This window comes from Panthera uncia (assembly GCF_023721935.1).
Source record: "Panthera uncia isolate 11264 chromosome C1 unlocalized genomic scaffold, Puncia_PCG_1.0 HiC_scaffold_4, whole genome shotgun sequence".
NCBI lineage: Eukaryota > Metazoa > Chordata > Mammalia > Carnivora > Felidae > Panthera > Panthera uncia.
Genome location: NW_026057585.1, coordinates 22,030,207 through 22,057,277, shown reverse-complemented (window position 1 = coordinate 22,057,277; position 27,071 = coordinate 22,030,207). Strand labels below are relative to the sequence as shown.

The following is a 27,071-nucleotide window of genomic DNA, read 5'->3' as shown; positions in this document are numbered from 1 at the left end:
AGGCAACACTGTTAGAAAATAGAAATGCTAGAAACAGAAAAATGGATAAATAAATTATGGTATATGCATACAAGGGTATATATACTACATAGCCCTGGAAATTATGTCAAACAAGATTAGAGTGTTGTATGCCCCTTTATAGAACACGACACAGGCTGGCTTTTCCCCCAATCACATTTTCAACAGTGTTCCACAGAAGGCCTTTCTGATTTTTTATTATTATTATAAGCAGGCAGATTGGAAGGAGCTGTAAACCAAAACACAGCTGGTAAGTCTAAATTTAGGCCCATCAGGATGAGTGTCCCTCATAACACAGTTTCTCAAACTCCTTCCACTTTAAGTTGCTTTTTTACCAGATGTCTCTTGGTGTGCGTGTTTCTTGCGCATCAGCAAATTTTATTTGCATGGCCTTTTCATGCCATGATTCTGATTTATCACACTTCTCACATTGATTTTTTTTCCCTCTACTTGTAAAAAGAAAATAGCTGTTTGTGCACAGATGGTGGATAGGATTTAGTATTATCAGAGTAATTCATGTTATATTTATGAGATGTTCCCAAGTAGCCTTTTACTGAGAGATAGGAAGGACAACTCTTAGGAAGGTCATATCTAACCTTTTAACCTGTTTCTTTAGTATTTATCTCCTGAGTATTCAAATATTGGCAAGCCATTGTTTATTTTAAATTTCAGCTATATATTTTATTTATTTCAGTAGTAGAACTTTGTTGTTTTTTTTTTTTTTTAACTTTTTTTTTTATTTTTTTTTGGGGACAGAGGGAAAAGGCATGAAGGGGGGGGGGGCAGAGAGAGAAGGAGACACAGAATCGGAAACAGGCTCCAGGCTCCGAGCCATCAGCCCAGAGCCTGACGCGGGGCTCGAACTCACGGACCGCGAGATCGTGACCTGGCTGAAGTCGGACGCTTAACCGACTGCGCCACCCAGGCGCCCCCAGTAGTAGAACTTTGAAACCATCTGAGAGCATTAAAGGAGAGAGGCAAAAACGTTTCTCAGAAATTATTGGAGTTGCTTGCTAACCTGTAAGAAAATGTGTGAATGCAGCAAGGATGAAATACTGTAATCATCACTCCTTCCTTCTTTTCTACCCTTGCTTCCTTTCTTAGATCTTTATTGTGTACTACTCTATGTATAGAAATGCTGTCAGTTTGCTAGGCTGCCATAACAGAGTACATAGATTAGGTATCTGAAATAAGAGACGTTTATTTTTTTCACAGTTCTGGAACCTAGAAGTCTGGAATCAAGGTGTCAAGGGGGTTGGTTCTTTCTGAGGGCAATGAGGGAAGGATCTGTTCCAGGCCTCTCAACCTGACTTGTAGATGGCTGTTTTCTCCTTGCGTTCCTTAACATTGTCTTCCCTCTGTACATGTCTCTGTGTCCAAATTTGTCCTTCTTATAAAGACACTGGTTATATTGCATCAGGACCCACCCCAATGACCACATTTTGACTTGATCTCCCCTATGAAGACCCTGTCTCCAAATAAGGTCACATTCTGAGGTATGGGGTGTTAGGTCAATTTTGGAAGGACACAATTTAACCTATAACCAATGCTTATAATAAACCAAAAGTAAGGGGTGCCTGGGTGGCTCAGTGAGTTAAGCGTCCATATCTTGGTTTCAGCTCATGATCTCACAGTTCATGGGTTGGAAACCCCGCCGGGCTCTTTGCTGGCAGTGCAGAACCTGCTTGGGATTCTCTCTTTCCTCTCTATGCCTCTTCCCCCACTCACGGGCATGCACTCACGCTCTCTCTCTCTTTCTCTGAAAAATAAATTTAAAAAAAAAAAAACAAAAGTAACAACAAGGAAAACTTATACTTAGTTTGTAAGTGATTGTGTCAATACATTTCAATATCATGTTAACACAATTCTAACTAATGTCTGTTTATTTCAGTAAAGTCATTTAAGTGGTTTCTCTTTAGATGGATGTGTTGGTTTGGAGTGAAGGTAAAAGACAGTGACTTCTTGCAATAATTTGGCTTCACTATTATACATGTTCACATCTCACCCTGAAATCATCCCAAGATTTTTGGGGTATGTGTGCATGCACGTGTGTGTTTTCACTATGCTAGCTGTAAGAAAGATATTCAATGTTATTTAAGAAGTAGAGAATTACCACACAGATAAGTTCCCTTCTGCTTTTATCTCTTGAGGAAAGAAAATGAAATTATGTACTTTCATTGTCCAAAACATCATAAGATAATAATCTATCTAAATGCTAAGAATAAATGAATGCATAAATAAAGTTTGGGGGTGGGGGTGGGGAGAGAGAAAGAGATAGCTAACAGGAGAAAGGAGCCCACATTATTGTGGGGGCGAGACCTTTGTTTATAAAGAACAAATTTTAATAATCCATTTCCCCTGAAAAGCATCCACTACAAAAGGTTAAGTGGAGGGCTTTTTTGGTTAATTGCTTCTTTGGATCTTCTCAAACACTTATTTTCTTCTCTTATTCCTGTCCAAATGTAAATCTTTTAAGTATTGTCATTATATTTTCTTAACTTTTTTTTTGAAGTGGATATAAAACTCTTCAGATAGTCAGTTTTATTGAGGTTTTAAGAATGTTCTTGAGTGATTCATAGTAATTTAAATCCTTCTACTGAAATCTTGGATGTTGCTAAATTTCAGCCTGTAATTTTCTTCCTCTGCTCGATATTGAAGCATATTTTTGACACCACACTATGCTCACTGGAATTGTGAGCCTTTGGAAATTCATGCAGATCTTTCCCACTCTACAAAAGGATGCATTTTAAGCAGAAAGAAATAGAATGCTAAATTATGTAGTAGGTATAAGAAATGGGTTGTGGTGAGTTAAGAGGGTGATTACAAAGAATACCAAAGCACACAGTTGTGTGCAGTGTCAGGGAAATTTAAAGTACGTTTGCTCACCAAATTAAAATTTGTCAGCTTTAAAAGCTACTACAGCCTTTACCCCCACCCCCACACCCCACTATCTCAAAGTAGAGCATTCTTGTGAAACCTTTTGTAAGCGAAAATGATATAAAGCAAAGGAGCAATTTCCATTAATCTATTATGGAGAAAGTTTTTGAGCCTTCCAAGACCCAAAAAACAACCTCTCTTAGGCTTTTCCGAAAGCTTAGGATACATTTTGCTAAAGGATGCACAAAATAAATTGGGATAAAGCACAGATGCACATAGGCACAGTTCAAGTCATGGAGTTTGATGCCACAATGCTGAGTGTAGTTCCTGGGGAAGGAGCTTGGTGGCGCCACCCTCACTGCTTGGGATGTACACTACCTCTATGAGGGCTTGCTGCAGAACAGTTACTGAACACTATTTTCCCCTTTTTCCATGTGAGCGAAAATCCTCTTTGGATTGCAAAAACGTGTACTTAAGTAATGAAGTGGCTATACTGTATTCGATATATACTGTATATAGAGAGTTTTGTGCATGCTGATGGCACATTTATTTGGAACCTCTAAATTATGTTTTTAATGGCTGTTTAGTGTTCCATTGTGTTAGCATTCCATAATTTATTTTGATAAGCCCAATGTGATCCCAGACATTTTAAATTTCCTATTTAATTATGCAGCATTGATGAGTTAAGAAGTCAAATATACTCCGAGTTTTTTTTGCCCAATGGCCATAGACAACTGTTTTAACTTATTCCAGTAGTTCCTACTGTCTTTGAACATATTTTGCACAGTGTTGACACTAGCAATTTTGATATCTTTCTCCATGTATGTTTATTTTAGAATATTTGGAAATATAGAAACTCATAGAAAAATATTAACCTCAACAGCAATTCCAACACCTGAAATAACTTCTGCTAACTTTTTTGGTATAGCTTGTAACTTTGTGCTATCTCTCTTTCTCTCCCTCTCTCTCACTCTCTCACTTTCTGTTTCTCCTATCCTCTCTGTCACACACAAATAAACACACATATACACATAAGAATCTAACTGTACACAAATTTTATGTTATTTTCTTTTAATAACATACTATGAACCTTTTTCCAGCAACTGTATTCTAAGTTACTTCTAAAACATTACTTTTAATCACTTTATTGTATTCTATCACATGGATAGACTTTATGGTAGCCTATCATAGAGATATACCATAATTTATTTTGCTAAACTTTTGTTGCAAAACATTTATTGTCTCTATGTTTTTCTGTGTCTGATTAACCCACTTATTGTCTTAGTTGTCTTCTATTCCTTGGTCTAAGTCATACCTCAATGTTTTTCCTTTCACAAATCATTTTGTAATCACAATAACCTGAACTTTTTTTTTTAATTTTTCAATGCGTATTTATTTTTGAAAGAGAGAGAGAGGGAGAGAGAAACAGAGTGCAAGCTTAGGAGGGACAGAGAGAGGGAGACACAGAATCCCAAGCAGGCTCTGAGCTCCAAGCTGTCAGCACAGATCCCGATGTGGGGCTGGAACCCATGAACTGTGAGATTGTGACCTGAGCCAAAGTCCAACGCTTAACCAGCTGAGCCACCCAAGTGCCCCTAATCTGAACATTCTTAATTTGAGCAACTGTTGTTCTTATCTCTTCACCTGGTGTGTCTTACCCTAATATCTCCTGTATTATTGCATTGAGGGGTTAACCAAATGCTGTATTGTAGTTCACATAACTAACTTTTTGTGTGGAAAGAGCCTTGAGAACAGGGCTCTGGATGTAACTGATGCTTCCAAAGGATTTACGTTGATTTGTTTTGAGGGGAAAAATAAGTCCATATTATGATTTCAATCTTTTTTCATTCCTAGTACTGCAAGAAAGTTCCTTTTCTTAAAATGTCAGGATCTGCTACAATTTCCTATATTAATGCATTTAGAAGTTGTATTATTTTAGCCTTTGAGGTGGGAGAGATTTTGCAGATTTTTAGCTCCATCTCCTCAATTTAACCGTGAAAGGCTGAATTAATTGTTCAAAGTTACCTGTTTAGTCAGTGTCAGAGAAAGAACTAGAACCTAGTTTTTGGCCTCCTTTGTAATGTAATGTAATGTAATGTAATGTAGTTTTGTTTTGTTTTGTTTTGTTTTGTTTTTCCGGCTAGGACTGGCCAACTCTGTTGCTAAGTTTGATGGACTTGATTGCAGAATTCATCTCTACGTGTGTTGGTTAACTTTAGTCTGTTCATAACATAACAAAAGACAAAATTTTTGATCCTGAAATCTGGATTCTTAATTTTGGAGACTAAGAGTTGTATTTAAAAGAGAAAGTATAGAGTTGGAAACATCATTATATACTACTGAAGAAATAACTCAGATGTCATATTGATACTGTTAGTTTTATCTTTACATATGAAAAGATGTATTTAACATTTACTGCATATTATCCTTTGGTTTCATTTAAAATTTTTTGTTAAAAAAATAACATCCAGCCTTCCCTTCCCTTTCTTTAAAAATGATGCCTGAGGATGGGGCACCTGGGTGGCTCAGTTGGTTAAACTTCCAACTTCAGCTCAGGTCATGATCTCACAGCTTGCGAGTTCGAGCCCTGCGTCGGGCTCTGTGCTGACAGCTCAGAGCCTGGAGCCTGCTTTGGATTCTGTGTCTCCTTCTCTCTCTGCCCCTCCCCCAGCTCATACTCTGTCTCTCTCTCTCTCTCAAAAATAAATAAACATTAAAAAAAAAAATGATGCCTCAGGAGACAACCAGCATGTCCAAAGAAGTAGCCAGTAGGATTGGGGCTGACAAGGGATCCAGTGTGGTTGTGAGTGAATATAGGCTGCCTTGGCTTATGTGGTCAGGTCTGAGAAGACAGCTGGCCTGGATAGGAGATTAGTTACAGGTAGGAAGATTGAGCATATAAGTAAATATCTTCAGGATAATGGGAGCCAGGCTTCTCTCTGCTGGAGAAGAGTTACAAATATGGAAAGAGGGGAGGCTGGAAAAGTCAAATGGTGTCAAATTGTAATTGGAGGTATCAGTGTGAACTCATAGGATTTAATATCTATTTATATTTCTATCGATCTGTATATATCTACATCCAGATGTGTATCTGCGTGTGTGTGTGTGTGTGTGTGTGTTATACATACATTTCCTATCATTCATATCTTGGTTTCCAAATTCCAATTTCCTCTAAAAGGAACCAGAGCTCCTTGGAGAAATATCTGATTCTATAACTGGGTCAGGGAAAATATAAGGTAAACCTGAAACATCTTATTTTGCCAAGTTATGTTATATAAAGTGCTCTGGAATAATGAAGACATATCAAAAACACAGAGGTGCCAGCATTAAGGAGCTCCCACTAGGCAGGTTTGGATACTTACAACATTAAAATAAATTACAGTATTTATGGATTACAACCCATTGAGTAACATAGGAATTGTGAGTCTATACTCACATAATTAAGTAAATAAATACTCTTTATTCTCCTTAGTAGGAAACCTGATAATGTCAAAATTGAAAAAAAAAAGCAATACGTATATTATTTTCAAATAAGGAATGTAACAAGGAAAAAGAACAGCAAATAGAGTTCTGAATTTGCTTCTGAGAAGCATGACATGGGAATAGCAATTCTGGAGAAGAGGAAACTGCTTTTTAATTTTTAATTTGTCTTGTTTTATTTTAAACTCTGTAGAATTATTTGACTTTTAAAGACTATAAATATACTTTTTTATTTGAGATAATTTCCAACTGGGAGAAAAGTTGCAAGAATATCACAAAGAACCTAGATTTCCCAATTATTGCCATTTCATAACTTTCGCTTATCCGTCTGTGTGCTAAGTTGAGTACATTGGAGACTTGCTGTTTCATTACTCCTAAATAGATCTGTGTGTATTTTTTTTTTTTTAAATAGGGACACTCTCCTAATCACAGTATGCATATACAAATCAGGAAACCATACTGACACAATACCACATTCCCATCCACAGATCCTTTCACATTTCTCCAGTTGTCCCAATAACAGTTCAGAAAGAAAAAAAACAAAGGTTCTCCTCCTTTGGTACAGAATCCAGTTCAAGATCACATGTTGTGTTTAGCTATTATGTCTCTTTGGTCTTCAGTCTGGAATAGTTGCTCATCTTCCTTTTTTTCCATCATAGTAATTGCATTTTTGAAGCATTTTATAGGCAATGTCTCTTCCCCTCAAACATATACAGTATATATATTTTTTCTTCTGACCATAAGTATAACTATATCACCATTTTTAGTTAAATTCAAAATTAAGAACAATTTATTTTTATTCAAAGTCAAGGCCATAGAGTGAACTATGATTACATTTTAATTCTTGTACACCTTTTGTTTTCTTGAGAGTTCACCATTCATTATTCCTTCATTCATTCATTTTCTCTATCCCTTCCTTTCTACTTCTCTTGCATTCTTTCCATCTTGGCTTTCTTTGCACCCATCACAATTCATCACAATATCTAACATGGCATGCTTCCTGTCATGTTTAAACATATCAGGTACTCTGTCACCTGCCTTCCTTTCCTTTCCCTTCCTTCCTTCCTTCCTTCCTCCCTTCCTCCCTCCCTCCCTCCCTCCCTTCCTCCCTCCCTTCCTCCCTCCCTCCCTTCCTTCCTTCCTCCCTTCCTTCCTTCCTTCCTCCACTCCCTCCCATTCTCCCCCTCCCTCTCCTCTCCCCTCCCTTCCCTTCTCCTTCCTTCCTTCCTTCCTTCCTTCCTCCCTTCCCTCTCTTTTTTTTTCCTCCTTCCTTTGCTCACTCCCCTGTCTCTTTCTCTCTGTCCACCTCCCTTCCTGTCTCTCTTCCCTTATTCTTTTTCCCTGTTCATCTCCCTGCCTCCCTGGTGACTCTGTCTTCCTGACCCAGTCTGTATAGGTTGTTCTTTAGTTCTGCTGCAAAGCTGTCAACGTGGAACATAATTTCATGATCATCCAAAGAATTTCATGTAGTTCTCTTTTCTGTTGAATCTCCTGTTTTTAGATCCTATTTCCTCTTGTTATATGCCTTCATATAATTTTGGAAAATTAAAGAAGCTTCCAAAGAATAAATGGATGGGAAATCAGTTTTTGAAATCTTTTATATCTGAAATGACTTTAATCTACTTGTATACTTGAATGACAATTTGTCTGGCTATATAGAGTTCTAGGTAGAAGATATTCTCCTCTCAAAATTTGGAAGGTATTTTATTGTCATTTAGTGTCCCGTGTTACCATTGAGAAATCTGGAGCCATTCTGATTCCTGAGATTTCTGTTGTATTTTACCTGTTTATATTCTCTCTGGAAGCTAACCTGTATTATGCAATGTCATGGTAATTGCAGGAGCACTTCCGACCCCACCACTGCCCCCATTCATTTTGAGGAGGCAGGAAAAGCCCTATCAACCTGGAAACACTTCAGTTCAAAGCACATTTTCCTCTTCATTTTATGGAATTCGTTTTATTCAGGCACTACCTGCCTGGATCCCTTAATTTTTAAAAACACTTCCTTCTCCTTTCCATCTTTTGTCCTTTTAATTCAACTTAGTTCTTGAGTTCTATCTTTCAAACTTCCTGTTGTTATCCTATTATCATATTTCAATTTTCATGAGCCTCCTTTTTTATTGTCTTGCTGCTGTTTTCTGAATTTTTTAACAATATAACTCCTGTTTGTATTCATGAATTTGATATCATTCTTATCTCTGATGATTTCATCCATTTTTTTTAAGCATTCTGTTCTCTAACTGCTTCCTGTCTTCTGTTTGTGAATCTTTCTTTCATATCAGAGGCTTTTCGCATATTTAGATATTTCGTAGTTTCTACATCAGGTAATAAAAAGCGGAGTAGATATTCATCATGTACGGTAAGGGCTTCAGAGCAGGGTGATTATGCAGAGACCTGGCTCACTCATCAGGGACTGCAACTGTTAGTTTTTTTTTTCTTGGAATGTCAAGCTAAGAGAGGAACCCTCCAACCACTGGGTGGAATTTTGTGCATTGATGCCAGAATACATAGGGCCAGATGAGGGGAGAGAGTTGGCTATCTTCCCATCTCGTATGTAGGACTTTTCTTTGCTATCTCTTCCTCCCTTTTGCCTGGCACCCTTTTCAGATACATTTCAGAAAGTAAACTTCCACTTTTTTGCAAAACTGGGGAAGAAATGTCACCCGGTGGCTTGGGGTAGGTGAAGGAATCTAAGGTACTGACTCTCTTGTTTTATTAGCTTCTCAACCAGTCCTCTGGTTTTAGCTCTGTCAGCACTCTGTGTCCATGGGTTTCTGGTGCCTGTAATTCTTAAGTTTCTCTGGGATTCTGTCTTATAAACATGCCTTCTAGGTTTACCATTAACTCCTAGGTTTACTGTTCAGCTTTCTTTGCACTGCTATTTCAGTTACCCCTGAGTCAGATTTCTAGTTTCCAAAAAGTAGTTGCTTTTGTTTGCTTCATCTCTCTCTGTCTCCCTCTTTTTTTACCTTGAGGGTTTATGTCTTTTATGCCTTTTTGTCTTAGTTTGCTTTAATTTGTTTATTTCTTTGTTGTCATTTTTATAGTGGGATTTTAAGAGGAAGCAGAGATAAAAATACATGTTTGACATACCATCTTTAACCAGGAACCCAATCATCCTTCTTGTTCTTGACATATTTCATTAGTACTCATTGTGTCTAAGAAAAACAGGATTTTAAATTGTATCTTCCATAGATGTTAATTTTTGAATGTGTTTTATTTCTTAGGATGCCTCGTTGATGGACATGAATTCCTTCAGCCCTATGATGCCAACGTCCCCTCTATCAATGATTAACCAAATCAAGTTTGAAGATGAGCCAGATTTGAAAGATCTTTTCATTACAGTTGATGAACCTGAAAGCCATGTTACCACAATTGAAACTTTCATTACTTACAGGATTATTACTAAGGTAAATCTTTAATGAGCACCTTCTTGAATCAGTTGTTCTCTGAACTTTTGGTAAGATGTTGCATCTAATCTGTACTTGTTCTGTATGAAATCAGTGAAATTCAAATTTCAACACTTTTTTTTAAATTTAAATTCAAATTAGGTAACATACAGTGTAGTCTTGGCTTCAGGAGTAGAACCCCCTGATTCATCTCTTACATATGACACCCAGTGCTCATCTCAAAAGTGCCGTCCTTAAAGCCCATCACTCATTTAATCCATCCCCCCACCCACCTCCCTTCCATTAGCACTCAGTTTGCTCTCTGTATTTAAGAGTCTCTTATAGTTTGCCTCCCTCTCTGTTTTTATCTTATTTTTCCTTCCCTTCCCCTTTGTTCATCTGTTGAGTTTCTCAAATTCCACATATGGTCACTCATTTTTTTTTAACGTTTATTCACTTTTGAGAGAGGGGGAGAGAGAGCATGTATGCACATGTGAGAAAGTGGGATAAGGGCAGAGGGAGGAGGACAGAGGATCTGAAGTGGGCTCTGGGCTGACAGCAGAGAGCCTAATATGGGGCCTGAATTCACGAACAATGAGATCATGACCTGAGCTGAAGTCAGACGCTCAACCCCCTGGGCCACCCAGGCACCGCAGTCACTCATTGTTTTTAGCAGTGGTGCATGTTGAAACAGGAACATTTAGGGCACCTGGGTGGCTTAGTCAGTTGAGCATCCAACTTCGGCTCAGGTCATGATCTCAAAGCTCGTGAGTTTGAGCCCTGTCTTGGCCTCTGTGCTGACAGCTCGGAACCTGGAGCCTGCTTCGGATTCTGTCTCCCTCTCTCTGTCCTTCCTGGCTTGTTCTCTGTCTCTGTCTCTGTCTCTCAAAAATAAATAAGCATTATTTTTTTTTTAAACAGGAACATTTTGTTTTTAGTTTAAAAAATATAAAGAAATGTCTTTGGAAAAGAAGAGCTTCAGGTTGCTAATAAAGAAAACTAGTTAACAACATGATGTGATATTTTAATGTAGCATTTTTTCTGAAGATTACAAAATATAATTTCATTTTCTTTCCAAATAAGAGCCAGTGGCCACTTTATCTTATGTGTAAGATACCACTAGTTGTCCACTAATTCAAATGCAGAGTAAATGTAGAATCGAAATCTCTCCTTGATCCTAGGGCAAGTCTCTGCAAAAAGAGAGTTTACTTCTGCCAGAATAAAACAACCAAGTCAGGTAACTGTTTTTTAAAATCCTTCATGTAATAGCAACCTTTAGCAATTATATTCATAAAATATAGTATTCTCTTTTTGAGGTGACACCCTACATCCCTTTTGTAGTTGAGAAGGTTTTGGACCATCTTCCTATAATCACTTCTCCCAGTGCAAATTCTACACCACTTCTAGTTATGTGTCGTAAAAAGTGCATGTATTTGATCTCTTCACTCAGGTTCTTTTTTTTTTTTTTTTCAACGTTTTTTATTTATTTTTGGGACAGAGAGAGACAGAGCATGAACGGGGGAGGGGCAGAGAGAGAGGGAGACACAGAATCGGAAACAGGCTCCAGGCTCCGAGCCATCAGCCCAGAGCCTGACATCTTCACTCAGGTTCTTAAAACCCTTCCGGGTTCCTCATTTCCTACAGAACAAAGTACAAATTCCTTTGTATGACATATCAAGAATTTCTCAGTCTGATGCCAACCTACTCCTGTAAGACTACTCTCTTTAACTCCCCATTTTTAATACCCCTGCCCTCCACTCATCTAGACCTATTTTTGTTACCTGAATACCCTAGGGTATTTCTTATTCCCATGACTTTGCATATAATTTTCCTTCTCTCTGTTATGCCCTTCCTCTTCTAAACAGAAGAACTAATGTTTATTTTCCAAGACACAACTGGAGATAATGCATGCGATGGCCCTGCCCCCTGCATCTGTAGGCTGGAAGCCTCTTTCTTTCTTCTGTTTTCTCATGCTGTTCTAATTGAATTCTTAAAGGATGTAAAACACTGGAGTCAGTATAGCAAAGAAATTTTAAGCCTATATTTAATCCTTCTAAGCCTCAAGGTTTTTGTTGTTTTTTTTTTTTAATCTAAAAAATGGAAATGACAATCAAACCTGGTTCTGTAGAGTTGCTGTAAGAATTGATTTAGGATTGGTCATCGACATATAACACTTAGCAAAATGCCTGACACATAATAAGTGTTCAGTAATTGCCACCTACCTGTATGTGAGTAGATAACTGTGTGTTTATTTTATTCCCAACAAGTATGTGAGCCTCTCAAGGAAGGTAGTTATATCTTCAGTTATCCACATTTCCAAACACAATTCTTAGATGTAGTGAGTAAGCAATTTAACTTTTTGTTCAATGGGTGAGTGAAGAAATTTATAGTATCATACTCCTATCAAGAGGTTGTAGAACAAGATAGCATGGAATTCAATCTTGATTACTCCCCTTTCTTGCTATGTCTTTTGGGCAATTTAATTAACCTCTCTATGCCTAGTTTCCGCAGTTGTAAATAAGATAACAGTACTAGGCTTGGAGGGTTGTTGTGAATATTTAATGTGTTTATACAGACATATTGCTAAAAATAGGACCAGATTTCTCCTGGTATTACTATTTTAATTAAAAGCATCCATTGTCATCATCCTTCCTGCCAAAGAATTTGTGTAGCTGAATTATTTTCCCATCATTATTTGTTTCTTTTAGAAAGACACTGTTTTTATAAGCTACCCTGTGAATTTTACTCTAATCACAGACATATAATATCCGTATTTACACCATATTTTATTTTATTTATTTATTTTTTTAAAATTTTTTTAACGTTTATTTTTTTTTGAGACAGAGAGAGACAGAGCGTGAACAGGGGAGGGGCAGAGAGAGAGGGAGACACAGAATCTGAATCAGGCTCCAGGCTCTGAGCGGTCAGCACAGAGCCCGACACGGGGCTCGAACTCACGGACCGCGAGATCATGATCTGAGCTGAAGTCGGCCGCTTAACCGACCAAGCCACCCAGGCGCCCCTACACCATATTTTAAATGATGTATTGCCCTTATAGCAGCAGCAGCAGCAGCAGCAATAGTAGTAGTAGTAAATATTGATAATATTACAGTGTGTTTAACTAACATTTATTGTGTGATTACTTTGGGCCAGGCAATGTTCTGACCGCTTTATGCATATTCACTTGTTTAAAGTCTAACAATGATCCTAGGACCTAGATGTTATGATTTACCCCCATTTTGTGCATGAGGACATCGAAGCTCAGTAAGCTGCCAAAGGTTACACACTATAGTGATTACCTGAGCTGGGATTTAAATCCAGACCATTTGCTTTCACACTATGCGTGTTTTCTGTTATAGTTTTGTGCATGTCTTTATGGTTATGGCACACTGTCTTTCAGTTTCACTGTTATGAAAAAGTCCCTTTGTTCTACTTTGATTATTTTTACTGCATCCAATATATGGACTATGCTTACATATACTAAAATATGCATTGCAGATACAAATATATAAACATTTTGTGGATGTATAATATAGTCTTTTTTTTTGTTAATCACTTTTTAAATTTTTTTAAATATTTGTTCATTTTTGAGAGAGAGAGAGAGAGAGAGAGAGAGTGTGCAAGGAGGGGAGGGGCAGAGAGATAGGGAGACACAAAAACCAAAACAGGCTCTAGACTCCAAGCTGTCAGCACAGAGCCTGAAATGGGGCTCGAACTCATCACTGAGGTCATGAGGATCATGACCTGAGCCAAAGTCGGCTGCTTAACTGACTGAGCCACCCAAGTGTCCTGATTTGTTAATCACTTTTTATCATTTATTCACTCTCTCATATATTCAGTGAAGTTTTGCTGAGTGCCAATTATGTCCCAGGTACTGTGTGTGTATATTGAGATTACACCAGCAAACAAGACACACATAACCTCTGCCTTCATGGAGCTCTCAATCTAGGGGGGTGATGGATGTTAAACAATTACATGCTTAATTATTTAATTATAGTTATAAATGCTCTGAGAGAAAAATATAGGATTTTATGAGCATGAGCACCCCATCTAATGTGGAGGTTAAGAGGTGGCTTCCCTGAGAAAGTTTTAGTTTTATTAAAATTTACATTTATAGACATTAAGATTATATGGATAAATGCACATATACATGTGCACATATGTGCACTGACAATCTCCTACTTAAGAATACTTAAGAATGGCCTGGCTGTAAATGATTGTATGAGGAAGCCCATGTTCCTAGCATCTGTTCTCCTTATGAGAAATTGCCCTTTATTCTCCAGGTTAAAATATCTGAAGTGACTATTCTAAAGAAGTATTTTTTCTTTTGGAGATCAAGAGATGTGCTTTCCTTTGCTACATATAGAAACAAGAGCTTCGAGATTTAATGAGTGTCTTCTCTCTCACATCCACATCATGAAGACAAACCCATAAATGCCTGCCAGCATGGAGTAGGGATTAAAGTATATTCCTGATTGTAAAATTCATTTTCCCTCAAAAACAGCTTTCTAAGTCCTCAGAGCCTAGAGTAACTGCCCTTGACCAAAGGTCAGTGTTTGTTGAATGAGTGCATTTTGGGGTGTAGATCACATGAGTCCATTAGTCCTAAACTTCAACTACCCAAGCTTTTATGGTCAGACATGAAAAATTAAAGACCATTTATGATATAGCTTCCATGGAAAACGATTCTGTATTAGAGGCATTATTTGTACATCTGTTTTCTTCCTGTGTTACTGCAGTATGTTAGAAAACTCTTTTAAGTCAAAGACAGAGTGATGGGGACAGAATCAACCAATTCTTTGACTTGATTTCACATCTTCCTCTTGCTGGAATTTTTATCAGATTATTCTACTTAAAGTGTTGAAAATTCTCCAGGACATATAAAGCTCTGAACTGCCCAATTTTTGAGTATTTTAGTATTGGTTGTGCCAATTTATACTTTTGGAAATTGGTGGTAAACCTATACATATGTGGCTGGTACAAGAAGGTGTTCAGTAAGTAAAGTTTAATGAGTGATTATAAACCATGTTTTGTGCGCATATATATGTATGCATGTGTGTGTATTTGCATGTATATGTACACATACCAACTCATATATATGTTGTTAAACTGTGTTTCTACTAGATTTAGTTTTCCTATTTTTACCATTTCCATAACTTGTACCCATAGTTAAGATTTCAGAGTGTTTTGTGAACATTTAGTTCCTTAGACTTCTGCATATCATTTACCTCCACTTTTTCCCACTAAAAAGGAAATGTTTTGATAAAATATATTGTATGATATTATAAACATTCATTGTAAAAGAATAAACCTTGGAAAGAATAACTTTTATGAACCTTATTTCAAGACAATTAAGATTGCATCTATGACTTGAACTACTTAATTTTATAATTGCATTCATCTGTGTGGATGATTGATATTTTGGGTGAGTGCAAAATATGTATTCAATGTGTTATTCCATCATTATTCCTCCAGGAAAATTTCACGCTCATATCACTCTATAATTTTTAATATGCAAAAATTTAGTTAATAAGATATTGGTGGGAGTGAGTGTGCATCAGATAATGTTTTTTGTTTTTGTTTTTGTTTTTTTTTTGGCTTGGGATTCAGGCAGTGGAAATGAGGTTGATATTGTATCCATGTTATTTTTGTCATATGTGTTGGCATAGATTTTTGGTTTGTTGAGAACAGATATTTTAATTTATTTGCTTAATTTTTAGGAGTTTAGGCATATAACTCAAAATCCCTTGAGAAATGACAGGAAGATTTTCTTTTCACATCAAATCTTCGTTAATAACATTTTTAAACAGTGGTAAAATCACTCTGTAAAATGTTAGAATTTTCATATACTAAAAGCAAATTTTACCAAAGCAATTCATTTGAGCAAATTCCAGGAAAACATTTTTTCTCAGTTATGTTCAGGTTATTTTCCAAATTACAAAAATAGGACTTTCCTCAAATTCTGAATTCTAATCATCTTGAGAAAAAATATATTTGAAACCTAAATTCAGAACACACTTTCTTGTTAGCAAGAAAGTCATGCCAAATATAATAGTAGTTAAAATCTTGTGGAAGGCAGATGGCTGCTCTAAGACAGATTTTTCAGTTTGGATTTTAAATTTGAGCATGATGTTTGCTTTCTTTCTGGAAATACTGGAAAGTTTGCTTTGTTTCATCTGCTATATGAATTGATGACTGCAAAAAAAGTACAGGCTGACAAACACTGAATAATTAGAATTTGTTAATTTTTCTTAGAGACCCATTTATTTCAGCATATCTAAAATAACATTAGGCAAATGTCTTCTGTCTTATATTGCATGTGTCGTTATTTTTTCCTACTTTCTTCAGACATCTCGTGGGGAATTTGACTCCAGTGAATTTGAAGTTAGGAGACGTTATCAAGATTTCCTTTGGTTGAAAGGAAAACTTGAAGAAGCACACCCCACTCTGATTATTCCAGTAAGTCTACATATTTTTCCCATAGAGTAGCTACCATTTTGTCTTGTGAATAATTAGAATGCTTATAACTAATGTCAGACTTTTAAATCAGTGTAATTCATTTATCCAGAAACCTTTGCTTTTAAACTTGCCATCTATGTAACAGATTTCTTTTTCTTTCTTTTTTCTTTTTTTAATGTTTATTTATTTTGAGAGAGAGAGAGTGAGTGAGCAGGGGAGGGGCAGAGGGAGAGAGAGGCCCTCATTCCACGCCAGACACAGGGCTCCAGCTCACGAACCATGGGTTTATGACCTGAGCCGAAATCAAGTGTGGGATGCTTAACCAACTGAGCCACCCAGGCGCCCCCAGATTTGTTTTTCTAAACTATTCTAATATGTTAAGATTTTGCAGGTTTTGGTTCCAGTGTGAATTTTGAAAAATTATTTTTATAAGAAATGAATGCCCAAATAGTCTTCCAAAAAGGAAGAGTGTAGAATTCCTTATAATCCCATGCCACATAATGCTCAGATCCTTTTAAAACTTTTTTGCCTCAGCCATTGCCTGAGAAGTTTATCGTGAAAGGTATGGTGGAACGCTTTAATGATGACTTCATTGAAACACGAAGGAAGGCACTACATAAGTTCCTGAACCGAATTGCTGATCACCCGACTCTAACATTTAATGAAGACTTCAAAGTATTTCTTACTGCACAAGCTTGGGTAAAGAAATTTGATTTATACTCATATAATCCTTTAGTGTCTTTATGTATATTGGTTGTATGCTTCCTCTGGTTTTCGTTTATGAATCCGTCAGCACTGTCCTTGAATTAAGATGGATTATCGAACACTGGAGAGGTATTCTTCAGATTTAAGATTTAACTCTGTCAAATCTACATATAAACGTTACAGACATCTTCTATCTTCCTCACATACACATATTCATATTTCTTTTGGTAGCCGAATTTTTTTTAAATGTCAGGGTACTCCTTGCATACTTAGCCAATACTGAACATATACAATGTACTTTTAAAATGGGTTAAGGCTATTCAAGTTAGGATAAAAGTCTTTATTAAATGAGTAGATGGTTGGATGGATAGCCAAATAGATAATACAATTTTCTTATTTTTTCTTTCAATTACCTAATGGGAAGAGTGAATCTATTTCTAATGCAGAAAATTTATATGCTCTTCTTTTTTCTTTTCACCTATGAAAATATAACTCACCAAGAAAGAAAATGGATAGGAAACATGGTCAGTATTAAATGATTACTGACTCATGTTGAGTTTTGTATCTCTCAGTTGTTGCCAAAGTGATAGAAGCTAGAAAGTGGTTCATCTCAATCTTGACAAATAGTACTGCTATTTGGAAGTCCTTTGAGACTTATGTGAAATGAATTTGTGGCCTGACTCCAGAACCTTAGAAGCTGCTGGAAGCATTCTCTATAGTCAGTTCTCAGTAATAGCTTGCCAGTTGTGACTTATGCTCTCTCTGATAATGTTTACTCTATCAAGTGATGCTGTAGCACTCCCGGATAGATGTGTTACCTGGTCAAGGGTGACATCCGTTATTATATACACATAAAATCATGCTGCCTAGGAAATAAACAAGTTTACTTTATATGTGTTATTTTGTGTAAGACCTGTAGGAAAGTAAATCTGGAGAAAGATAATATATTATTTAATATTTGGATAAATAATATATAATATTTTTATCTGTGGATTTGGTAGTCGGCATTATTATTTATAGATTCTTTTTTTTTGTTTCTTGTGAGTAACCTTTTATTTGATCCCAAACCTATATTTCAACGAGTCCTATAACCATCACCAGAGTCATGTGGTCTTCTTCTTGGTGTTCTTTTTTAATACGCTGTACTTCTAAAGGGTTACTTTTGTGTGGTGTATCCTTTTATAGTGGTTCTTCTATTTTGCTCGTCTATACTCCTCCCTCCCAGATTAACTATGAAAGAGCTAGTTACATATATTATTAAAAATCTTTCTCTACAGCCAGCCAGCCAATGGAGGTAGTGTCACAGTTTAGCTACTTCACTTGGTTGGAGAGTTATGGTCAGGGAGTATCTATTTACAAACTTTTATAGTGACATTAAGAAGACAGAGCTGGCTAGTGCTTAGCAGTGAAGCCTCTGGAATCAGATCAATCCTTGTCCATAACTTAATTTCACCTGGACTTTGAGCAATCTCCTTAACCTTGCTGTGCTTGTATTTTCTTCTGTAAAATGAGGATCATAGTAGAACCTACCTCAAAGTGTTATGGTGAGTTTACATATGTGTGTGTTTGTGTGTGTGTGTGTGTGTGTAGTGCCTAGAAGCTCTCAATATATCCTAGCTATTATTATAACTAAAGAATTAATAAAATTTTCCTTTTTTTTTTTCAGGGAGCAGTTTAGACCCTAAGAGATCTTCTCTCAACCATTTTCTATTAAATCCCTGCTATAAAATATAGATTGCATCTCATATTGTCCTCTCATCTTCCCCAATATCTCCTTAAGCACAATTCCTGCTGTTAAACCTTATTCTTTTAAAGATCCATGCTGAGAGGAAAGCTGCACACATGTTTTACACGAGTACTTTGAAAAGGAATAGTATCAAGGAGATAGAGGAAGAACTGTACCCCAATAAAATTCACCTGCTTCAAACTACATGAAAAAAAGTCTATGAAACATTTTTATCATCTTTATCCTTCCAATTACATTTCCTTTTGTTGGGAATATTGCTTCACCACAAATATTTAATTGTTTGTTTGTTTGTTTGTTTCTAGGAGCTCTCTTCTCACAAGAAGCAAGGGCCTGGATTACTCAGCAGGATGGGGCAGACAGTCAGAGCTGTTGCACTGTCAATGAGAGGAGTAAAAAGCCGCCCAGAAGAGTTCATGGAAATGAATAACTTTATTGAAGTTTTTAGCCAGAAAATAAATTTGATAGACAAAATATCTCAGAGAATTTACAAGGAAGAAAGGGGTATGTAGAATAACTAGAATGTGATTACCAAGTTGTTCAATTTCTGACCGATCTTCACATTTGCTGGTGTAGTAAAGCAATGTTAAGTTAGCATTTCTTTTTGGTTCTTTCTTAAAGTTTCCATCTCTCTGCTTACAGTCCCCATCTGTTTTTGTGTGATGCTAACTTTGCCCATTAGAGCCCTCAGCACATTAATCATCATTGCTTTAAATTCCTGGTCTCACCATTTCAACGCCCCTGCCATGTCTGATTCTGATGTTTGCTCTGTCTCTTTAAATTGTCTTTTTTGCCTTTTATTAGGATTTTTTTTCTTAATAACCAGACATGATACTGGGTAAAAGGAACTGCTGTAAACAGGACTTTAGTAATGTGGTAAGGTGTGGGGGAGGAGAAGCGTTCTATAGTTTTAAATATAGAAAACTTATGTCGATCTAAATATAGAAAAAACTTTTATTCCTGAAGCGTTGTACAGTTTTGTGATCAGGTCTCAGTCTTTTAGTGAGCCTGTGCCTCTGGACTGTGAACTTCACAAGAGTTTCTCAGTTTTCTCTCCTTGCTTACTTGGGCCAGAGTTGCCAGAGTCGGCTGGACTTGAGTGTTTCCCTTTCTCTAAGTTAGTCTCTGATGATACCTGAGCAGGTTAGGCTCTGGTTAACTATTTTCCTCTGAGGGCAGGCCTTTGTTAAGAAGAGCAGAGTGCTCTGGCTATTTCAAAATTCTCCTCTGCAAGAAGCAGGAGTAGTTTTTATTCAATATTTACAGTGAATCTAGTTGAGCTTCTGGGGGTAAATCTCACAATACTGACCCCATGACTGGGTTCCCCCTGGGGCTTTTAACTCTTAAAGTTGTCTACACTGAGCCTCCAGCAGTTCATCAATTACAGTTCCAGTCTCCCTACCCCAGCAGTGGGTGGTGAGAGGTGGTTTCTTCTCTTTAGTGTGTGCCCAGTAACCCACAATTCCTTGTATTCATCTGTCTTCCCAGTCGTGAGGGCAGTGGTTTTTCCTGTGTCCTCCCCTGTTTTGCAGATCCAAGAAAAGTTGTTCATTTTTCAGTCTATTCAGCATTTTACTTGTTCAGACTGAGTAGTGGTTTCTAAGCTCCTTACATGAGGTATCACATAACATTAAGATAGAATTTCACCTTCATGTGTGGCTTATACCCAGATATATTGAGAAAATTTTTGATTTCTATATGATTTTGAAGGTAGTCATGGCCAGTCCCCATTTGTTTTAATCAATTATTAGCTGTTCTTGTTCCCATTTATAAGTAATAATGGCAAAGTAAGCCCTGAGCTTAAGATTTTGTAGTTGTATGAAGTTGGTCTTAAATGTACAATGTGGATCATAGCTTAAAATCAAAGAAGTGATGTATCAGAAAATAGGGTTTCCACATTTTCCGTGATTTTTTTGGAAAAAGTACTCTATATTACACCTGTCCAAGCATGGCAGAGAAATTTATATATTGGAAATTAGGTCCTTCTTCCTATTTTGTGTCACCATTTCCTTTTTTCAATTTTCTTATTTTTATTTTACTTTAGAAGTTAGACTTCAGGGGCGCCTGCGTGGCTCAGTCAGTTAAGCATCCGACTTCTGCTCAGGTCATGATCTCACAGTTCGTGAGTTCGAGCCCCCTTTGGGCTCTGCGCTGATAACTCAGAGCCTGGAGCCTGCTTCAGGTTCTATGTCTTCCTCTCTCTCTCTTTGCTCCTCCCCTACTTGTGCTCTTTCTCTCTCAAAATCAAATAAACATTTAAAAATAAAATAGCAACATGATAATAACCTTAAAAAAAAAAAGAAGTTAGACTTTATTCCATGATGATTTTTTTTCCAATTCCATGATGACTTTCTGCTAATTTTCTAATCGCATTTAACTACATTAGAACTAGGTGGCCAAATCAAAGAATATACTTCCTAATATAAATTGGTTTTAGAGATGAACTACTTTAAGTCTCTATATTGATGACTTATTTTTTTTTTAATTTTCTATGTCCCCTATTAAATAGTAAATTCTATGAGGAAAAGAAGGGAAAAGATTTATTTTATTTTTAGTATCTAGATAGTGCTTAGCACATAGTAGGTGCTCAACAAAAGCTGTTCAATGGTTGAAAAAAAGGAATGAACATATGATTTGGTGGTAGGAAAATTTGCTTTATCATTAGTGATTGGTTGTTAAAAGAAATATAGAAAAAGTTGTCATAGCTGAATGTACATTTCCCTCTATGTTTTTTTTTTTTTTCCATGCATTGACACTTGGTGATGTCATTGTGGTGACTGAATATAGTTTAATAATTTCTTTTAGGACTTATTGGTCCACCCTTGTTATTTATCATTTGTCTTTTTTTTTTTTTAAATCTCAAGAGGCTAATTGTTTTAACTGTATTCCACAATTCCAATTCTGTTAAGAATATTCTTGATGCATAGTTAAGTGGAATAGCAATTCAGAGAAGCTCCTGGAAACTCTTGAGACCTACGAGTTTTGTAGAACATCAGTATGCTGCTTTACATTTGCTGGTGCAAAGAAATAGTTTTAAAATCTTCGGTATACTCTAATGTTTGTGAAATGCTCAGAAGGAAAAGTGGATTTGATGATAGACTTTGTAAATTTGAGTTCTGATTTTCAGGGCATGATTGCCACTGACCCCAATTGGAGGGATTTCTTAGTTTTTTGAGTGTGAAGCCCACTTGTCAGATTCCTTTGAAGATGATGGAATGTTTTATTTTGTAGCTTGGGAGCCTAAGCTATATAGGATATTTCATTCGTATTCAAATCATGAAGATATGGTGATCATAACTAGTGGTTTCTATTTAAAAATTTTTTTCTTGGTTTTTCTTTGATCTTGTTATATCTTGTGCTCCCCAGTTTATTTGTCACATTTGTACTGACCACATGCTGTACTGCTTCTCTGTGTTGGAGATTAAAGGAGGAGTAAGTTGGTACCTGTCCTTGAGCTCAGAGTCTAGTTGGGGAGACATATATTAATAGACAAATTACAGTGCAACTCAGTAAGTGTTTGCATACAAATGTAATCAGAGAGCTGTGTAAGCGCAGTTTAGAATTTTATAAAAGCTCTCTGTGGAAAAATAGATATTGCAGGGGCACCTGGGTGGTTCAACTGATTAAGCATCCAACTCTTGATCTCAGCTCAGGTCATGATCTCATCGTTTCATGGGATCGAGCTCCACATTGGGCTCTGTGCTGACAGCACAGAGCCTGCTTGGGGTTCTGTCTCTCCCTCTCTCTGTGCCCCTTCCCTGCTCGTACTCTGCCTCTCAAAATAAATAAACTTTAAATAAACAAACAAATAAATGAATGAATGTATGTTACAAAGGTTCAATGGTACACACTTATGTATACACAAATTGAGAAAATGAGATAAGGGAGAACATTTTTCTAGAAATGCTAGTGTAGTGCGGCCATTATTTAAAACAAAGGATAGGCCTTGATTAGGTGGGTGCAGTTGGAAAGGCTCTAGTGATTATTAAACCTGATACCTTTATTTGGTAACAACTGATATTTCCAGTGTCTTAAATTTTTTTAATCTATTTAAGTTTATTTGATCATACAAACTTTTGACATTTTAATAGTTTAATTTAGAGGAATATGCCAGATTTCAACTAACTCTAATGAGTAGTAAGATGATTAAATATAGAGAGAATTTCATTGTATTTGATGGATGTTAGAGAAAAAATATTCACTACTTCTACATTCTCTACCATAAAAAGCCATCTTTGAAAGATGATAGCATATCAGGGTGCCTGGGGGGCTCAGTTGGTTAAGTGTCTGACTCTTTACTTCAGCTTAGGTAATTATCTCATGGTTTTTGGGATCAAGTCCTGTGTTGGACTCTGCATTGACAGCACAGAACCTGCTTGGGATTCTTGCCCTCTCTCTCTGTTCTTCCCCCTGCACATGCATGTGTTCTCTCTCCCTCTCTGTCTCTCTCTCAAAATAAATAAACTTTAAAAAAAAGAGGGATGATATAAACGCAAAGTGTAAAAATATTCAGATTTTGAAATGAAATACAAATTTTTGAATTAATGGCTTATCAAGCATTGAATAGTCTTTTGTTGTTCATTCACTAATACAAAAATATTTATTGAACACATTCTGTATCAGGCTTTGAGATAAAAGAAAATGAGACCCAGCCCCTGTTTTAAGGAGCATATGGCCTAGGAGCATATGATTTATGCAAGCAATTATAATAGAATGGGATAATACAAGTATAAAATTATGATAGGCTTTAATAGAAGTGTAAGATTATGATCGGCTCATTGGGGACAAAGCATATACAATGTTTTGGAACAGAATCCGAAGGAATTTATTTATACTAGTATTTACTAGTATTTGTGCTAGTATTTAAAGGATTAGAAGTAGTTTGTCAAATGGTAGAAATGGTAAAGGGCAAGGCAAAGGGGTATGTGTAATGTTTAAATGAGAAATCATGAGATAGTTATGAATGAGTAATTATCATGGCCTGAATCGAACTATTTTGGGGGAAGAATCTCAAGAGTTGGACCCAGAGAGACAATGTAGGGACTTTCTAATTTAGCTAAGAAGCTTCAGTGTTATATACTGTGACAAAAATTGAAAGAGGAAGAATAGTTATAAGTCCCTTACAGAAGTGTACATTACAGACGCTGATGAGCTGATGACAGTGGAAATAAGGATAGATAGGTAGAAAAATAGATGGATGAATGGATGGATAGACAGATGGATAGATAGATAAGTATTAAGAAATATTGAAACTGGTGATTGGCTCTGTGCAGGTATGAGTATAGGATGATACCCATTTTTGCTTTGAGATCACTGGAAACAATTACTCTTAGCTAGGATATGTAATCAGGGGAAGGGGAGAAAGAAGACAAGCTTGTTTAGGTAATGTTGCCTATGAGACACTCAGGTGTAGTTTATTTGGTAGGCAGAGTTCCATGATAGATATGGTGATCGTATAATCTGTCTTCCAAGCCAGGATACTTTAGAGAATGAAAAAGGATGCTATTGCTGATTACACATAGACACTAGTCATTCAAGGACTGACCCGAGTGGATTGGAATTGCTGCCAATTTAATGAAAGTTGATAGCCATCTTCTTATGTTCATTTAGAAGAACATATGCACGATGAGAAAAATAAGGTCTTTTCTTACTGTCTATAATTCACAGATTTTTAAAACTTCTGTAAATTGAGGAGCTTAATTTTTGTTTTTAGAATATTCTGATGAAATGAGAGAATATGGCCCAATTCATATTCTGTGGTCAGCGTCAGAAGAAGATCTGGTTGATACTCTAAAAGGGATTGCCAGCTGCATTGACAAATGCTCTAAGGCCACTGAAAAACGGATGTCTGGACTCTCAGAGGCCCTGCTTCCTGTAGTACATGAGTATGTACTTTATAGTGAAATGTTAATGGTAAGAACACCTTATACTTTTACCTTAGTCCCTGACCTGATTATAAGCTTTATAAAGGTAGTTTCTATTTCAGTTTTTTTCACCACTATTTTCCCATCCTGTAGAATGCTTTGCATATAGATGCTCAATAAATATTAGTTCACTATGTGAATGATATGACAAGTAGAAGTATATGTTAATAAAAGACAGGAATACTCAGCCACAATAATGTACATTACACATAGATTTGAAACATCTTCAGTCAAGATTTATATAGAGAATATGATTCATTTTTCCAAGCCTTTAAAATTTTACTTAAAAAATTTTTAGTGCTTTAGAGATTTCTTTTCATGAAAGAGTTCTTTTACCCCTTCTAGGTACATTTGATTTAGCAATGTATTTACTATCATTATGTACAAAGTACTTGAGTAGGATTTTGATGTTTGTTCTGTCTTCTGGATGCTTCTAAAAAGAAATCCTTCAAGTTAAAATGTTTTCTTTCACTATTTGCAAAGGCTTTTATTCCTCTTATATCAAAGTTTTGTATTTAACCTCCTCAGTTCAAGTTAAGGTTTCCAGATATTTGGGATTTAGCAATGCTATCTGCAAAGTTAATGTTTTTCATCCTGTATTATGTTCTGCTCACAGCACCTTGCACAAACTGATACCCTCAGGGTTGTTGTGTTTTAGCGTGGCAATGGGAGAAGGAGCCCACTTGCATTCAGATATAGTCCATTTCTTCTGCTATTTATATTTGGAGCCGTGTCTGTTTTCATGTACTCTTGGTTTGGGGATTTTTTTTTTTTTTAATTTTGCTTCTGTCTTGGTAAGAAAAGCTCTCTTAGCCTTTCAGCATGAGATCTGCCTCTTTCTCACGGTTAGGTTTTTCTTTCACAGTCATTAAATATTTTGTAGATATTTCATGTTGCTGCTGTTACTTGACTTTATTAGGGTCTTCTATAAACAAACACTTCTTGCTTCCCAAAGGCCTCTAACATTTCACTGCTCAGGAGTCTCCTCCTTGTCTCCATCAATTTCCTTGGCTACATTTCATTGTTTTACCTCATTATTGATAGCCCCCTTGTGTGGTTGTTCAAAGAGATCTGATTTGTATAATTAAAAATAGTATATTCTTCTCCCTTAATTAGATGTGTTTTTCTCTTTATTATGTCAAGATGAAAATTATGTAATTTAAGTCATATATCATTAAAGGTGTGGAAAAATTATAATAGCAACCAGAAGAATTATTTTATAGGTTCTCATTTGATTATATTACTTTGTAGACTCCTAAAGCATAATCAGTAGCAATTTATATTGCAGTTCTGGCTGTGTTTTATATTGGAATGTTTTCTTCAATGTGAGCTAAAATGATGAAGTATAGACCTTGACAAAATGATTAAACTTGTGTAATCTTACTAGTTGTCTTCTGAAGCAAACTCTTACTTAAAATATTTCTACCTATGTGAAGCACAGTACTTCATATTTATGAAAACAGACCTTAAATAAATGAGACTAAATTGTAGTATGTGTCATTTGGGTTAGAGATAGGAAGGGGTTCCCGATATTAATGGTAATGAAACACTGAAATAAATATAAAAGGTATGTAGTAATTACCTGAATTTTCTATTGATTTCTTTGAAAACAGGAGAAAAGCTTATCTCTTTTGAGTGTTTTAGGAGTAATTCCGCCAGGCACAAAACTAGACTGAGTAATTTTGAGGATGCTTTTTATCCTTAATGCCTCTCAGTTCCCACATACTCTGTCAAATTATCTTGCTTCCATTTAACTGATTTGTTGGTAGGTTCTCCCCTTCCCCTGAAAACACCTGAAAGACCTATGCCTCATAAAGGCTCTTCTCATATATGCTGTACTTTCACCCTTTCTGTTTGAATTTTTTACTTACCTGGAGTTAGCTTAACTTTTTCCTTAACCTCTTTAGGCCTCTTGTGTTCATTATCACAATTTTATGATTTCAACTAATATTTTGAAAACCTGTGAAAGATGAGTACAAATAAAAAGAGTCGTTGTGTCTATAAAGCCTAAGTAGCAGGTCTTGGGAGAAAAATGAGTCACCAGGGGAAACACATTGTAAAAGGCTGGCAAACATTATAAAAGATGAAGGTGAAATCTGCACTCAAATTCCTTCACAAGGGTGTTTTAAAGTTTAAGGATACCGAAACGTGAATTCATGGTTATTTGAGAAAACAGGATGGAACTCTTCTCAGAGAAGAGGCTATAATTTCTCATCAAAAGCTTGGCTAATTGACTAATATTTATATATTTTAAGCTAAAATAAAATCTCAAAATGTGAGTTCACACTTCAGTTTTCTGATTTCCCACTGTAATTAAAAACTCTTTAATTAACCATGTCTTTGGAATCGAATAAGTGTGCTGCAAATTATTATAGACACTTTAGGTGAGAGGCCCGTGTGACCTCTCAACTGCCACCAGGTTACACCATAGTATATATTTTCAGTGCTCCCACTGATTTTTTGATTATTTGTTTT

The 27,071-nt window shown here is 36.2% G+C and overlaps 1 protein-coding gene across 3 annotated transcripts in view; it reads left to right on the top strand.

Moving 5' to 3' along the window:
- Positions 1–27,071, top strand: part of SNX7 (sorting nexin 7) — a 114,372-nt gene that overhangs the window by 17,021 nt on the left and 70,280 nt on the right. For 2 of the 3 annotated variants that reach the window (XM_049616753.1, XM_049616752.1), the window contains exons 2-6: positions 9,603–9,785; positions 16,113–16,223; positions 16,758–16,922; positions 18,978–19,176; positions 24,386–24,585. In XM_049616753.1, the coding sequence (XP_049472710.1) occupies positions 9,603–9,785; positions 16,113–16,223; positions 16,758–16,922; positions 18,978–19,176; positions 24,386–24,585 (858 nt within the window). The remainder of the gene's footprint in view (positions 1–9,602; positions 9,786–16,112; positions 16,224–16,757; positions 16,923–18,977; positions 19,177–24,385; positions 24,586–27,071) is intronic. The other variant, XM_049616754.1, reaches the window with a different exon arrangement.